The 15,092-nt window shown below is 45.4% G+C and overlaps 7 protein-coding genes across 7 annotated transcripts; 3 read left to right on the forward strand and 4 right to left on the reverse strand.

Moving 5' to 3' along the window:
* Positions 1 to 10: 10 nt before the first annotated feature.
* Positions 11 to 2,415, reverse strand: V2V93DRAFT_376060 (uncharacterized protein). The gene has a single exon (XM_066911642.1). The coding sequence runs from the start codon at positions 2,303 to 2,305 to the stop codon at positions 341 to 343; it is 1,965 nt and encodes a 654-aa protein (XP_066763219.1). The 5' UTR covers positions 2,306 to 2,415; the 3' UTR covers positions 11 to 340.
* Positions 2,416 to 2,531: 116 nt separating this feature from the next.
* On the forward strand, positions 2,532 to 3,475 carry V2V93DRAFT_101693 (uncharacterized protein). Its single transcript, XM_066906724.1, has one exon. It carries the CDS (start codon positions 2,758 to 2,760, stop codon positions 3,364 to 3,366), a length of 609 nt encoding a protein of 202 aa, XP_066763220.1. The 5' UTR covers positions 2,532 to 2,757; the 3' UTR covers positions 3,367 to 3,475.
* A 459-nt stretch (positions 3,476 to 3,934) lies between these two features.
* On the forward strand, positions 3,935 to 5,511 carry V2V93DRAFT_101728 (kinase-like domain-containing protein). Its single transcript, XM_066906725.1, has 3 exons — positions 3,935 to 4,088; positions 4,143 to 4,201; positions 4,266 to 5,511. Exons 2-3 carry the CDS (start codon positions 4,173 to 4,175, stop codon positions 5,152 to 5,154), a joined length of 918 nt encoding a protein of 305 aa, XP_066763221.1. The 5' UTR covers positions 3,935 to 4,088; positions 4,143 to 4,172; the 3' UTR covers positions 5,155 to 5,511.
* Positions 5,512 to 5,536: 25 nt separating this feature from the next.
* On the forward strand, positions 5,537 to 7,255 carry V2V93DRAFT_376064 (kinase-like domain-containing protein). The gene is made up of 3 exons (XM_066911643.1): positions 5,537 to 5,807; positions 5,866 to 5,942; positions 6,007 to 7,255. Exons 2-3 carry the CDS (start codon positions 5,914 to 5,916, stop codon positions 6,950 to 6,952), a joined length of 975 nt encoding a protein of 324 aa, XP_066763222.1. The 5' UTR covers positions 5,537 to 5,807; positions 5,866 to 5,913; the 3' UTR covers positions 6,953 to 7,255.
* A 1,667-nt stretch (positions 7,256 to 8,922) lies between these two features.
* Positions 8,923 to 9,936, reverse strand: V2V93DRAFT_392862 (uncharacterized protein; the record flags this gene model as incomplete). Its single annotated transcript, XM_066912488.1, has 2 exons — positions 8,923 to 9,737; positions 9,864 to 9,936. 2 exons carry the CDS (start codon positions 9,934 to 9,936, stop codon positions 8,923 to 8,925), a joined length of 888 nt encoding a protein of 295 aa, XP_066763223.1.
* A 1,160-nt stretch (positions 9,937 to 11,096) lies between these two features.
* V2V93DRAFT_361324 (uncharacterized protein) lies at positions 11,097 to 12,993 on the reverse strand (the record flags this gene model as incomplete). The annotated part of the gene is made up of 3 exons (XM_066908158.1): positions 11,097 to 12,379; positions 12,516 to 12,684; positions 12,742 to 12,993. 3 exons carry the CDS (start codon positions 12,991 to 12,993, stop codon positions 11,097 to 11,099), a joined length of 1,704 nt encoding a protein of 567 aa, XP_066763224.1.
* A 406-nt stretch (positions 12,994 to 13,399) lies between these two features.
* Positions 13,400 to 15,091, reverse strand: V2V93DRAFT_407670 (uncharacterized protein). The gene is made up of 3 exons (XM_066912689.1): positions 14,724 to 15,091; positions 14,569 to 14,664; positions 13,400 to 14,505 (listed from the first exon to the last, which is right to left on the reverse strand). The coding sequence occupies exons 1-3, from the start codon at positions 15,039 to 15,041 to the stop codon at positions 13,723 to 13,725; spliced, it is 1,197 nt and encodes a 398-aa protein (XP_066763225.1). The 5' UTR covers positions 15,042 to 15,091; the 3' UTR covers positions 13,400 to 13,722.
* Position 15,092: the final 1 nt, after the last annotated feature.

The following is a 15,092-nucleotide window of genomic DNA, read 5'->3' on the forward strand; positions in this document are numbered from 1 at the left end:
GGTCACGTAATTTTTTGATACTAGAAGTATAACATTGCTAAAAGTACATATCTGATATTATTTTAAGTCACCGCCTATCCAATTCAAAACAAAAAAACGAGAATAAGAAATAATGCATGCGCCAAACTGACTCAAACCGTATAATTACCAATGAAAATGAACCGCGCCCTCTTCTCTTTCTTTTTCTCCATGCAATAAAAAGTTCCCTACCGAAAAAAAATAACATGACAATATGCCAATGCAGACAAACAAAAAGCACAGAAACAAATCGGTATCAATTACACAGCAAATGCTCAGATTTTTCCTTTTCCCCTCCTAATCTCGTTCTTCTTTCTCGCTTTTACCATCCTCGGGCATGATACCCAAACTCCGTGTGATCAAATTCTTTGTCGTCAAAGCTTCCTGCTAATGCCACCCCGCTGGCTCCCTGGCTCGCCATCGGCACAGCAGTGGTAGATTCTGCAGCAGGAAGCGCCTGAATAGGTTCAGGATACGAGGTCAACTGCGTAACATCATGCGACGTGTGCCTCCTCTTAAGAGCCGCTGCTGCAGTCGTAGCTGCAGTTTTTTGCTGTCGCTCCCATAGTAAATTTCGTCGCAAACTCTCTGATAGTTCAGAGGCAAGCATATTCCGCCTGGTACTACGCGGCGAAAGTGCTGGCATCGCAACCGCTATCCCATTCGTCATTGACTGCGCCGATCGAGTCGGGGTCGCAGGTACCGGCACCGCTGAGCTGCTTCCGCTACTGCTCTTTGCTGTGGGTGAATTTCGAGCCGTCACAGCATCTGAGCTTTCAACCGAGCTGCCAGATGTAGCAGCCGACTCATTGCCCATAACAGCCGCTGCTGCTGCTGCTCGCATATCACTGGCCTCGGCAGTAGTAGAATTAGAAATACCAGAGAGCATAGTCGCACGTCGCTGCATCTTCAGCTGCTGGTGGTTGTTTAAAGTCAAGGCAGGTGATGACCTAGTAGACAAGAGATGAGATTGTCTCTCATCATCTCCTCCCAGAAGCGACGACAGCAATGATCTCCGCGACGGTATTGAAGGCAATGGTCGCTCGCGTACAAAAAACGAGCTTTCATCAAAACTAGACGGTCCCTCATCTTCGACCGAGTCCCAGTCTGAGTCAGCATCATCAATAGCGGATTCTGATATATCGTCTTCGTCGCTTGCTTCAAGATCGTCATCATTTTCATCGCCATCGTCATTCTCGTCGTCTTCTTCTTCTTCCGGCGATGGGATTGTTGTGACCTCGTCCTTGAACGACGCACGCTTCCGCGCGCTCTTGCTAAGAGCAGCAGTCTTCGCTGCAGCTGGAGCTTCAGCCTTGGCAGTGAATGAACTTCGTAGAGAGGACGACATGCTGTTGTGATGCATATGGTTTGCTGTCATAGCTCCACTGGCAGCCGGAGATATACTCTCTCCGAAACCGTCGGACTCACTAGGTGACGACTCTATGAAAAACATTTTTTTTTGCCGATCGACTGCCATCGAAGTTGTCGCAGCCGAGCGGGGTGCTCCACGGGCAGTAAATGCGGGATTTGGTACAGACATGTTGTTATTACCGCTACCCTCGAACATATGAGGTTGAGATCGCTGTGGTTTCATAAACAGTTCGCTGCGCACAGAATGGACAGATATAGCCGAAGGTGAAAATCCACGGACGATACTTGTTGTTGACGGTGTTACTCGAGCAAGTCTACCCCGGTCGTCTTCTTCGTCCTCATCGTCTTCATCGTCATCCTCATTTTCGCTCGCATAAAAGGAATCCATGCTACCTTTTTCAAATGATTCTCCATTTGAAGTAGGTAGTTGTGGCTGAGGCTGCTGCTTTGCGCCGCTGTCGCCAGTTTGTCCTAAGATAGCGGGTGTGTTGTTAACAGTAGGCGGCGGCGGTATCTGCGTGACTAGCGTTGCAGTGGAAGATGGCTTAACAGTAATGCGTTTCTGGGATGCTTGCAGCTTCTTCCAGTCGAGGTCATCGCAGCTGATGGACTCGATGACGCGGTGGAATCGCTCGGCTGTATCTGATTTCGAGTGCTCCCTGCAGCGCACAGGCTCAGGCAGAGAGGCGACCGAGTCGACAGAGGATGAAAGCTCCGGCTCCGTCACGGAGTAAGAACGGTCGCGGTTCCAAAGCCGCCACGAAAGGTTCTCTAGACGGCGACCATTTTCAAGATTCTCTGCGCACTTTGAGAAGACGGTCCAGACGGAGAAGAGGTTTTCAGCGTCGGACGCGTCGAGGGATGCGATGCGGTCGGGAGCGAGTGAAAGGAACGGATCCTTAATTCTGGGTGCCATTGTGCAATAAGAGAAAGACGGTACTAGCGGGCCATATACAGCAGGACTCGCAGAAGGAAGAAGAAAGGATGAAGGGGAGTGTGGAGAGAGCAAAAGCGAGAGACTCGGTGGTGAAGCTTAAGCGACCGACGGCCAATAGCGCGGGCGGCGTTTCGGGGTCACCTGCCAGCACAGCCACGGTCACATGCACAGCCGCTGCGGCTCAGGTGTGGCTTTACTCCAGTCCTGACTGAGCAAGTGTAAAGAGAGTATTGGATAGTACCTGCCGAACACTAAAGGCTGCCGTACTTGCTCTGTCTGCCTGTTGCTGTTGCTATTGCTACCAGCTGTTGCTGTTACTGACTTTTTTATTGCCGATATCGAAGTGGTTGGGTTGTCTTTTGCATCTTCCTACCTGTGGGTCAACCGCCGTTAGGCGTGTCCCTTATTTAGGCTGATCCACGCTGCTGCTGATGGATTCTCATCCGTATTTCTTCATCCCGGCCAATGCAAGTACAAATGCTGATCAGCAAAGTAATACTGGTCAACTACGAGTGATCTCTTCTTCACGTACGCGAGTGGCCCTAGCGAAATTCTCATCTAGCGGCGCCAACAGTTTACTAGCTGCACAACCGACTCCGAGCGCAGCATATACAACCCAAAAAGTTCAGCTACGAGAGCCCGAGTTTATAAATGAGATTAAGAAGTCTAAAAAAAATCGAAGGCTTCTTTTGTCAAGTAGCGATTCTATTTCACACCATGAACCTGACCTTTTTCAGAATGATGTGCGTGGCAGCAGACTAACACGTAGCCAAACTTACATCGCGCCCAAGCTCTATCCCAGCCCTCAAACCAGGCTATATGATGAATCTATGTACTGTGCTCATCTATTTTCATGTGAATATCTTTGTGACTTGTCTGCAAACGCGTTCCCGCGCGTGTCGCCGCTGTATGAGAGGAGACTGTGGTATGTGTACAATTTGTTAAACTCTGAGACTATCCCTACTTTTACGTCTTTCACTGCGGCACCTTTAGTTAGCACGTATGTTTGCTTGAACTATGGGTATTTTCAGAGTGAATGAGAGTCCCGCGAGCCTGCTAAGTGTGAGGGGTGTCGCTAGCTTTACGCATTATTCTGATCCATTGCTATTGATTCTATATATTCTTATTCCCTTTTATAATCATAAGAAGTAGTTTATAAATAGATTTTCATAATTCTTTATTTGTTATACTCCCATATAAATAACAAATGCACCTATCTAGACTTGGTGTATTGCCTGTAAATTCGCATTCGTTAATTTAGCCCAACTGAGCATCTAATTGAGGCAACTCTGGTGCGATGAGCTTGTAAACTCTAATCCCATTCTCCTCAACCGCATCCACATTCGCTGCCTAGTCACCCAGTGATTGCCACGGTTCACCCTTCGGTATTCACATCACGCATCGTTTGGTTATTAATCAGCTGAGCTTCATAGGGTGTGCTTGATAAGTTCTGTATTCAGATTAGCAAAAATACGCTAGCGCTTTTGTTTCAGTTGGGATCAAAGCGCTGCTGCGAGAGCTTTATAATATAGTCGACAAAAGTCCGCTCTGGTCCTCGCAACGCCCCTTAAACGCTACTCCTAATTCTTTGGCAGGCCAGTAAGGTGCTACGGTAGGTAGTAGCACCTCGGATTTTTATTTCAGCAAAATATTGCAAGATCAAACTACAGAGACTCCTCCCTCCGCCGTCATTTCGGATCCATCTGGCAGCGGTTCGCGACTTCACTCGAAGCAAATATCAAGCGTGCTACGTACTGAATCGGTATGTATAAATTGACAGAAACCTGAATGCTCTGTCTAACTGTTTGTATAATAGATTGCGCTGCCGCGACCACCATCGCGTAAAATGTCAGGGAGCTCGTCTCAATACCAACAGTACGCGCGTATACCTTTCAGATTTTGTTTTCATTTACTTTGTGAAATTAATCAGGTAATATAGACTAGAGAAGCTTGGCGAAGGAACATATGCCACTGTTTATAAGGGTCGCAATCGTGCTACAGGAGAACTAGTTGCACTAAAAGAGATCAATCTTGACAGTGAAGAAGGAACTCCGTCAACAGCGATTCGCGAGATTTCACTGATGAAAGAACTGAAGCACGAAAACATAGTCTCCTTGCATGATGTTATTCATTCGGAGAACAAACTTAATTTAGTTTTTGAGTACATGGACAGAGATCTGAAAAAGTATATGGATAGCCGCGGTCACCATGGTGCTCTTGATCCAAAGACTGTCAAATCATTTATGTATCAGCTATTACGAGGCATTGCTTTTTGTCATGAGAATCGAGTTTTGCATCGTGATTTAAAACCACAGAATTTGCTGATCAATACAAAAGGGCAACTTAAGCTCGCTGATTTTGGTCTTGCTAGAGCTTTTGGAATTCCGGTAAATACTTTCTCGAATGAAGTAGTCACTTTGTGGTACCGTGCACCAGATGTTTTACTTGGCTCGCGGACTTACTCTACCTCGATCGACATGTGGTCCGCAGGATGTATTATGGCTGAAATGTATACCGGTCGCCCACTTTTCCCTGGCACCACAAATGAAGATCAGCTACAGAGAATCTTTCGGCTAATGGGTACACCCTCCGAGCAAACTTGGCCAAATGTCACACAGCTTCCCAATTACCGGCCAAACTTTCCGGTCTTTCCTCCCCAAGACCTTCACGCTATTCTTCCGCAGATTGAAAGACCTGCTCTTGATTTATTGTGCTCACTTTTACAGTTGCAGCCTGAGAACCGCATATCTGCCAAAGATGCACTTAATGATCCTTGGTTCCAAGACTTGAGATCGCCGGAGGAAAACCCAGTGTCGGCGAGTCAATAAATCCTTGCAAAATTTGTCTCTGTTTTTCGACCATCCGTGGATTGTTGTTGTTTTTTTGTTGATTTTCCTTTTTCTCCATGAGTGAATTTGGTAATCTTGCTCTAGATAGTGGATCGGATTGGGCTGGGAAGGGATACGGGGACATGTCAAATGGGTCGCTTGGATGTAGATTATGGCTGTGTCAGTGTTAATAAATGACTGTATATGTACACTAGCGATTACGATTTTTGTTCTGTCTTCCTCAAAAAAATTTAATAAGTCAAGAGCATTTTTACGAATAATATTAGTGAAGGTAATATTTATGGTGCAGACAATACTTGTTCGATAAGCTTTGAGTGAACACGACAAAGCCGCATAGAATGTGAATTTCATACAAAAAGTACAGGTTGGCAATTAGCCATTTTTTTTTTCAGTCACTTTTCAGACACACTATCAATACATTCCAGTTTTTAGTAACAAGACCGGTCATTTATTTGAAAATATTTTATTGGGGTTAGTATAAGGCTGAGACGAACACTTTGCTGGCTTCAAGTATATCGGAAACTGGGGCCCTGTTAGACCTCTTGGTACGGCGCCGCCAAGTGGCATCTATCAGTCTTTTACAGTCACTGTAAAAAGAGGCACAATTATTCATATTTAAAGAGTTCGGTATTGTAAGTTTTTGCTCTACTTCTGTATTAGACTTAGAGAATAATTAACATAGTAAATTAGACCATTTCTATCTTTGTCTATATCTTTTGTCGTTGACTGTGATCAACCATGTCGAGCAGCACATCACAATACCAACAGTATGCATAGAGATCTATTCAATGTTTGACTGTTATTATGCGTGATGAAAACTAACAGTCACAGACTTGAGAAGCTCGGCGAAGGAACATATGCAACGGTTTACAAGGGTCGCAATCGTGCAACTGGTGAACTCGTAGCAATGAAAGAAATCAATCTTGACAGTGAAGAAGGTACACCGTCGACTGCCATCCGCGAGATTTCGCTCATGAAAGAGCTTAAACATGAGAATATTGTTGCGCTGTATGATGTTATTCATACTGAAAATAAACTCAATCTTGTCTTTGAGCATATGGATCGCGATCTTAAAAAGTATATGGATAGTCGTGGTGACCATGGTGCTCTTGAATATGCTACAATCAAGTCGTTTATGTATCAGCTTTTGACTGGTATCGCTTTCTGTCACGATAATCGAGTCCTTCATCGCGATCTGAAGCCACAAAATTTATTGATTAGCAACAAAGGTCAATTGAAACTAGGAGATTTTGGTCTTGCTAGGGCTTTTGGAATTCCGGTAAACACTTTCTCTAACGAAGTGGTCACTTTGTGGTACCGTGCACCAGATGTTTTACTTGGCTCGCGGACTTACTCTACCTCGATCGACATGTGGTCCGCAGGATGTATTATGGCTGAAATGTATACCGGTCGCCCACTCTTCCCTGGCACCACGAACGAAGACCAACTTCAAAAGATTTTCCGACTTATGGGTACACCGTCTGAACGCTCTTGGCCTGGAATCTCACAGTTGCCGAATTACCGCTCCAACTTCACCGTCTACGCGGCACAAGACATGCACGCTATTCTCCCGCAAATCGATCAACTCGGCCTCGATCTACTTTGCGCTCTTCTTCAGCTGCGGCCTGAGAACAGAATATCGGCTAGAGACGCGCTGAAGCATCCTTGGTTTCAAGAGTACCATCAGCCGTTGAGACGGAGTCCACAGGATATGGCTGCTGCTGGATTTATGGGTCCGCCGCAAATCCCGCATGCAACTGCTTCGTATGGACTCTGAATGCCTGCTTTATCTAAAATCGTTTTTTTTTGGAATCATATTCTCTTTTAAAAATATTGCAATTATCTCTAGCTCAGTAAATCTTTTTGTTTTGTGTGTGACTATTTGCCAAATAGAGGAGTTTTGTGAGTGCATATCTGACTGCTTGGTGCAATTTATGCCTGATCTTTGTGGCTACTTGATTATATATGAACATTCTAAAAGAGAGATTGAGAAGAAGATGCTCGAGCGTTGATAAATATATAAGTTTGCTTCAAAGTTTATGAGTGTGCAGTACTGTAATATTATTCATTTTTATCATTAGATGGTTTATCCGGACTATGTCTGCGCATCGCAAACTTTCAAAAAGTAGATAAGCAGGTTGTAGTCGCGCAGTGTAAATATCTAGTCTGGTTTGGTTATAGGTTTTGCTCTGTTTGCCTTACTTGGGAGCTTGAATTTCGGATATGTTAGCAGTAATGTTATTCAAGGCGCACAATCAATTTGGCAATTCCAGCACTATATTTAAAGGCGGTTTCGAAACATACTTAGTACTTTTTTAGTAGCGGCGGGGAAGAATTACTACCCATTGCGGCGGCAACGCAAATGCGTATCACGTGAATGAGACCTCTGATGAGCATCGAATTGATGGTGATCAGCATATTGATCTATTTTGTTTTTTCCAAGGCGAACACAAGCCACTATATGCTATAGACGATATAAATTATAGCTAGAGACAAACAGGCTCTTCTTTAGTGAAAGAAATCTTTACCGTTGACTCTTTGCATTAAAATACTCGTTCGTTTTTTTTTTCTCGCGTGACTATGTATCTCTAACCAAATTACGACATGGAACACTACGCTTTAATTTCAACAGACCCAACACCCACTAACTACGATCCAGCAGTAATCCTGCCACTTGAAATTTTTACAAAAGTGCTCAGACATATATGGTATCCCAATATCATTTCCATGCGCCGGGTTTCCAGATCCTGGCGCGATAGGGTCGATGATTTTTTGGAAGCATATCCGATACGTGAATATGATGTTTTGGAGTATAGGGATTCGGTGGGAATCCCTGTAAATGTTATGCTTCCTTTAATCCAAGGCGTTATTTTAAAGTCGCGAACAAGTGCTTGACATATACTCGTTAAGCAGAAATGCTCTCAATAAAGTCAAGCATGTGAGAGTATAGGTTGACAAGGGAGTTCACTCGTTTAATTAATACAAATTAATAGAATTTGCCGCATGCAAAGAAGCTACGATAAAAGCGTCACCGCCTTGCAACCAGCCTTCTGCATGCAATAGTTCTGGATAGGACCATCTCGCTTGCAGGTGTTGCATAATGTGCTTGCTGTATTCGTATCTTTGTATTAGAGGATGAATTATCAGTTATTTTATAGTTATGATTTTTTCTGTTCGATTATCTTTTTATATTGAGAGAAAGTCACGTTTCTGATTGAGCGTCTGTACAATTTGGATTTTTCAATGTAAATAAGCGACATATTCTATTCCATAACAAAATAAGAGCTTGCCATCATCAATGAGCGATGCACCGCTCCACATTTACTCACAAAGTACATTATCTCTCCTCAATTTTTTCATCTGCGTCATTTAGAGAAGTAGGACAATTAGGAAAAGCAGAACCGTCGTTTTAGAATTTGATTGTTCACGTAGCGGCCATTATGAAGTTATATATTCTTACATTTAAGCGAACCAACAAAGAGCAGCAGTTTCGCTAGGAGCGTGATAGTCCATTTTGTAAAGCTTTGATTTCTATCATTGGAAGAAAAAACATTCCAGTTGAATTTGCAGCCAGCATAACTTGTCTCAGATATGAATTATAATAAACAAAAAAAAAGAGAATACAACGGAGAGCTGTAAGCTTCGGAGCAGCACGCACCTGGCAACTGCTTGCGCCTTTTTAACATGACACAAAATCTCTTAGTCCCATTGACTCAATCCACCCAGAAACAGGGAGTCAGAAGTTTTCTAATAGGTGCTAGGGAGAATTGACAGACGCCCACCATCGGTCACAAGAACAGCTCCATTACTATACCCGCCAGCACGGCTAGCAAGGTATAGGATCGCGCCACCCATTTCTTCTTCTGCGCCAGATCGTCTTAGAGGAATAACAGAAGCTGGGAACGGTTCCAGGTCTGTTTTGTTGCTTGAACTGTCCATTGTGCCCGTCATTGAGGAAGGGTAAATTCCGGGAGTGATGACGTTCACGCGGATATCATAATCCACGAAGAAGGTGGCTAGGACTTTTGCGAGATGAGTCGTCGCAGCTTTGGACGCGCTGTATGTCATTGCAAAGGGCGCAACACGCAAGAAACCGGCAATTGAAGAGGTGATGACGACTTGGGCTGTAGGTCTCTTAGGATCGGAGGAGGTTTTGCGAGCTTGATTGCTGGCGTCTAAAAGGCCTAGAAAAGCAACCGTGGTGAAGAAAACCGCCGTTACATTAACTGAAAACGTATCAGCCCATGATTGTTCAGATTTGTTCATCCAAAATTCAGATAATTTCTTGGGATCAGCCTTAATTTCAGGAGTGAAGTCGTTAAGTGCCTGAGACATGATTCCAGAATTGACTACCAGTAAATCAACTTTTCCATCAGCTTCTTCAATGGTTTTAGTAGCCTGAATCAGATCCGCCTTGCTAGTGACGTCGCATTTGAGCGGATGAATATTGCTGTGCTTCGCGTAGAGCTTTGCTGCGTTTTCGAGAACTTCGAGACGGCGACCCAGAATGTAGACTTTTGCACCGTTATTCTCGAGCGCCGTGGCCATCATGAGACCAATACCTATTTAATTAAGTTTAAATTACAGAAACAAGTAGGCAAGTATCCACTGCTGATAGCAAATGAATCATGGAGAAAGCAAGACAATGAAAGAGATAAGAATGTAGAGAGTAATGAGAAAGTACGTACCAGTTCCGCCGCCGGTGACGACGCAGATCATACCCTCAACACCAAAGATATTACTGATATTAAAGTCTGTCATTTTGAAAAGACTGCTTATTACAAGAAAGTGTAACGGTAAAGTGTGTAAGGATGGAAGAGTGTATTGAGGAGAAATAAGACGAGTCAACGGCTGGAAGTAATATAAGATTACGTTAGCCAAAATATTAGCAGATATCGACAACCGGTCAAGTGATTATATTGACTCAATTACAAGCGCTCAAAGTCGTCATATACTAAATCTCAATCAGATAATTGATGGACCAGCGAAAATTATAATTGGCTGAACTTGTACAACTTCTACGCGACAACATTGACAAGCATTCAATAGTAATATCATATCGCGATAAGAAGCACGCAGTCAATGCGGCGTCTGTAAGCGATATGAGGGTTTAGAATTGAACAACCATACAATCCAAAGAGTTTATCTATTCTCCAGCATACGATGAAAAACATCAGTTAACTGACTGCTTACCATCCATTTTTAAAGCTATCAAACTCAAAAATGCCAGGCTGAGATACCGGACGTCAAAACCTGATAGAAGCCGGAACAGCAGTGGAGATTCTGCTCTGCTTCGCCAATACTCAATCAAATCACATTATTTTTTTTTTTTAAAATTACCTTAAGCCTACTACGCGTATTCTGCCGAATCTCCATCAACCAGCTCACAGTCTCAGCAGATACAAATTCTGGTAACTGAGCGTATAGCTATCCACGCTGCCGCGGAGTCAGTGCTATTTGCAGATTGCTGAAACACGGGTGACGTCAGAGCCAAACCAGTGTCCGGCCGAGGACGCAATCGGTTCGGTTTAGCTCACTTTCGGCCTTCGCTTCGCTCCTTGTTCGTTCTTTTATTTCCTTGCGCTTACTTTAGATTATCGTTAGTATATGTTAATCCTTATTAGAAACCAAGATGAAGCATAATAGTCATATTAATACATGTCGAAAGGTATACAACGAAAGAAATGATATACAGCCGCGATCCGCTTTCTGGCGGCTGCCGATTCGTAAAAAAAAAGCGACCTTGATAATTACAAGTCCCATGCAAACGAGTAAACTAATCAGTATAACAAACTATTAAGATACAAACGAAAAACTCCTGAAACTAATATGATCTATAACCCAAACAAAATAAGCGATTGTACTCATTCAATTGCTACTATTTTTGCTACTCGCCTTTGACAAGGCATATTCTGTCTACCTCACTGCGTTTCAGACGCCTTCTGAGAAGCAGGTGATACAGGCGTTTGGAAACTCACAGGCTGTGCTTGTGAAGGCATTCCATACGTCGGAGGCATTCCATATGATGGCCCTGCAGCAAATGACTGAAATTGCTGCTGCTGCTGCTGTTGCTGCTGAGGAACAGCAAAGCGGCCACTCTGCGCCGACAACGCGGAGGCAGCAGGTGAAGGCATCAGAGAAAGTCCTTGAAGCTGACTTTGCATGGCCGAATATCCAGCAGGCATCTGGTACTGCGCAGCTGCGTTCCAGTAAGCTGCTGCCGCCGCCGAAGCGGGAGACGTACCTGCCCACCCAGACGCTGCTCCCATGTCTGACGCAGGATAATACGGTGGTGCGTAATATGCCATGCCAGGCGAGCTGTAGCTGTTCGATCTACTTCCTGCAGCACTATTACTTCCACTGCTGTTGCTATACTTTTTGTATTTTTTCCCACTCGTCGAGCCATTGGGCGCCGCAGTGGTGAAGTTTCGCGAACCGGGCGACGAGTCGCCCGACGATGACGACGTCAACGTCAACGCCGACGAGGTAGCGGACTGATGCATACTTCCCACCGACGATGCAATAGACGCAGCGTACATTGCTGCTGCCGCATTCGGCGACGGCCGCGAGTCTGGGAATCGGTCAAGACGCACAGTCAGCACACGTCCTTCAAATTTCTGTCCGTCAAGACTTTCAATTGCCTGCTGTGCGTCCTCGTCCGAGGCAAACACAGCAATTGCAAATCCACGAGACTGATTCTCGTCATTCATGATTATATCGACGCGCACAACTTTACCTGCCGCCTGTACAAACTCGCGAAGATCGTGCCACTGCGTACTGAACGGGATATTACCGATGAATACTTTCCGCTTATCGACCGGCTGAGGCTGCATGCTGCTGCTGTGACTCTGCTGGAGACGGGGCTGATAATGCGCAGTTTGAATTGGTGGCTGTGGTACCTGTTGCTGCTGCTGTGGGTAATAGGAATTCTGCATGGGCACGAGCGAAGGGACATATTGCATCGCGGGATCATAGTACTCGGCATAAGGCTGTGCGCCGATTTGATAAGGCATCATACCGAACTGTGCTGCTGCAGCGGCAGAATTAGAGCCAAGAGGAATAGAAGAAGCTAATTGCAAACGGGTGCGTGGCTGAAAGCCGGAGAAGGGGGCAGGAGACGGAGACGCCATAGGGTAGAATGGGAAGGCAGGGACGATGCTTGCAGCGAGCTGACGACCGTGCCATTCGTATCCATTAAGTTTTTCTATAGCAGTAATAAGGAGTAAGCTCAAATTCATTAAACAGGTTATTCTGAGCAGATCAGAGTGCTGAGGAGAAAAGAAAAAGAGGAAGCAATAAGAGAATAAATATAGAACAATAGGGATTGCAGCACTACATACCAACGCAAGTTGTAGCATTCTGGTGGCCGCGAACAAGAATCGATCCTGATCCTTGAGAGCGTTTGTTGTTATCATCGATAGTGAATACCTCTGAGCGAACTATGGCAGAGGCTGGTAGGATCCCCTTCACGAGATCCTTGAGCTCTTGCCAGCGCACAATGTAAGGTAACTAGACAAGTGTAAGAGCGCGAAGAATGCATTATAGCAAGAGATCTGATATACATACATTTGTAACGGAAATGGTTACAACGGCCTCTGCCTCGCGATAGGGCGATGGGGGCTCAGGCAGGGACTCGGTGGAAGAGCTGGTGTCTTTTGAGCCTTGTTCGCTGTCCTCGACAGGAGCACTCGCTGCTGCAGCAAGCTCTGGCTGCTGCTGCAGCCGATCCGAAGAGACCACGGGGGGCGGCTGCTCAGACAGCGATTGCTCAGAGGCTTCAGGCTGCTGCGGGTCGGAGGAAGCGACGAGAGTAGGCATTGTTAGCTGGGCAGAAACGAGGAAGAGAGCGAGCGAGGCGGCAAAGACTGAGCTTTGGTAAGACGGCGGGTGCTCAGGCCAAAAGGCAGCGAGGCCTCGACGCGTGGTGGCCGCACGCTGCAACCGGCCAAGCATCTGCTCAGTCCTTGTGGCTGCGATCAGCGGGGTCTACACTCTACCCTGCTCTACGTGTTTAATACTACGGTCGTTGTGCAATTGGGCTTTTTCGTAACCAATTGCGTATCGGAGGGAGTCAGAATGGGTGCAGATGGGCGGATGCAGCACCGAGAGGCAGCAGCAAGGAGGCCTCCGAACCAGCCGCAGTACCTCCTGAACCCGCACTGGCCGCCCGCCTTGTCTCCTTGTCTCCGTCTCTCTGCTGAGCTGAGTTCGTTGTCTGTCAATAATTGTGGTGCTGTCAGTGCCGTGGATCTTGCTGAAGATATTGAGATATAGTTTATGATTCATACTAGCTGTGCCTTGCGCAACGCTCGCTGCTGCGACTGCAACGAACAGACCAGCCAAATAAACCACCCACCCTTTGTCGGCTTCACACTCTTGCCAGGTCTTGCCAGTGTATTCTTCTTCTGCAGCACTCCTCATTTTTCAATATCGCTTTCACCCCTACTGATCTTCACCTCATCTCTCAGCTCTCTCAGACGACTCCAATCCTCCGCCCTCCTCGGCTCTCTAAGACAGCTCCTCAGCCGCAGGCAACAGCCTCTGACGTCACCTCAATGCAGAATACAAACTCAAATTCTCAACCTCTTCGGCCAGCATTCGCATCCTCCGCGCCTCCTCGGCCGCGGCCACTCGTGATAATACCATTCCTCGCTGCTCATATCGTCCATCAGCGTACAGACGTGCCTGTCGATTCTTTTTGTTGACAGCTACCACTACGGCCTGTCTACGAACGGCTACCGCCGCTCGCTGCACGAGCCGATACTGCGGCAGGTACCTCAACGGTAACTCGCTTAGCTCGTAGATCGTCGCCGCAGAACCACACTCGTCTCGTACTTCGACTTCTGTCTTGCCTCTTTCGCTGCGCACAATCATCTCGCTCTCTTTAGTTTCGAATTTGATGGATGTGCTGTTTGCGGTAATTGTGTATCGACTGGTACTCGCTGTAGTCAATGGGAGGCCGTCTAATTCGATCCTGTACTTCTTCGGCAAGTCTTGTTGCAGGCGAACGCAGCCATCTGCCTCAATCATTATCTGGCCTTTATCAGTCTCTTTGAATTTTAAAAGACGCATTCCAAAATCTTTGCATAATTTGATTGCGTGTCGCGCGGCAGCCGTCGCTCTGTGCGGTGTCGTAAACGAGGTAATTTCGTTAAAATAATCAAACATAATATACACCGCCCATTTATCTTCAAATATTTTTCGCGGGAGTAAAATCGTCTTTTCAGAATAGTCTTCTTTCTGCATCAATAAAAGAATCTTGTATAGCTCCATAATTATGTCAAATGTGTTTCGTAACAGCTCTGATGCGTTCAGTGACTTTTTGTCAATCTAGATATAAATTCTAATTAGATTCCTTCTAAGAATTCCTCTACAAATTTGAGAGAGCAATACTATTTGCATGACTAGTCGTTTGGAATCTTGCAGTCGCAATACGTCTGCTGTATTTGCAATCGCTGAGCAATGACGAAGACACACAATTTCGTAATTCTAAAATCATCACGTCAACATATGAGATATGTTTTTGATTTCTAGTAATATAAACTGACTGAAATATTGTCGGTCTGTCTACTGGATCTTGAACGTCTATATTCTCGGACACTAGGCTCTGCTTCTCTTTTCATGTCATCTGCTTGCCAAGCTTGCCGCTTCTCTTTTTTAGAGCAGTTCGAATAATATCCATCAGGTATATCAGTGATTGCATTTGGATTAGTACGATCTTGAAAACTGTTGTCGGCAAAATTGATGATACTAGGTGGTCCAGATTTCCATCGCATCTGCTTGATAGGGCTCTTTCGATCCTCGATGCCAACGGCATCTAGGTTCTGAAACCGAGAAGGCACTTTTATTTTTTCCATATCAAACATTATATTAGACCGTTAATCCAGGGAAGGATTGTTGCAAGTCAAAGTCGTAGG

This window comes from Kockiozyma suomiensis (genome assembly GCF_038497685.1).
Source record: "Kockiozyma suomiensis strain NRRL Y-17356 unplaced genomic scaffold V2V93scaffold_18, whole genome shotgun sequence".
Taxonomy (NCBI): domain Eukaryota; kingdom Fungi; phylum Ascomycota; class Lipomycetes; order Lipomycetales; family Lipomycetaceae; genus Kockiozyma; species Kockiozyma suomiensis.

Bases quoted from the DNA above. Each gene is read 5' to 3' on its own strand.
- V2V93DRAFT_376060 (XM_066911642.1), bottom strand. From the start codon at position 2,305: ATGGCACCCAGAATTAAGGATCCGTTCCTTTCACTCGCTCCCGACCGC.
- V2V93DRAFT_101693 (XM_066906724.1), top strand. From the start codon at position 2,758: ATGGATTCTCATCCGTATTTCTTCATCCCGGCCAATGCAAGTACAAAT.
- V2V93DRAFT_101728 (XM_066906725.1), top strand. From the start codon at position 4,173: ATGTCAGGGAGCTCGTCTCAATACCAACA. The intron at 4,202-4,265 runs GTACGCGCGTAT...CAGGTAATATAG, and splicing joins AGCTCGTCTCAATACCAACA to ACTAGAGAAGCTTGGCGAAG.
- V2V93DRAFT_376064 (XM_066911643.1), top strand. From the start codon at position 5,914: ATGTCGAGCAGCACATCACAATACCAACA. The intron at 5,943-6,006 runs GTATGCATAGAG...TAACAGTCACAG, and splicing joins AGCACATCACAATACCAACA to ACTTGAGAAGCTCGGCGAAG.
- V2V93DRAFT_407670 (XM_066912689.1), bottom strand. From the start codon at position 15,041: ATGTTTGATATGGAAAAAATAAAAGTGCCTTCTCGGTTTCAGAACCTA. The intron at 14,665-14,723 runs GTCAGTTTATAT...TGATGATTTTAG, and splicing joins GACAGACCGACAATATTTCA to AATTACGAAATTGTGTGTCT. The intron at 14,506-14,568 runs GTATTGCTCTCT...ATTTATATCTAG, and splicing joins AACGACTAGTCATGCAAATA to ATTGACAAAAAGTCACTGAA.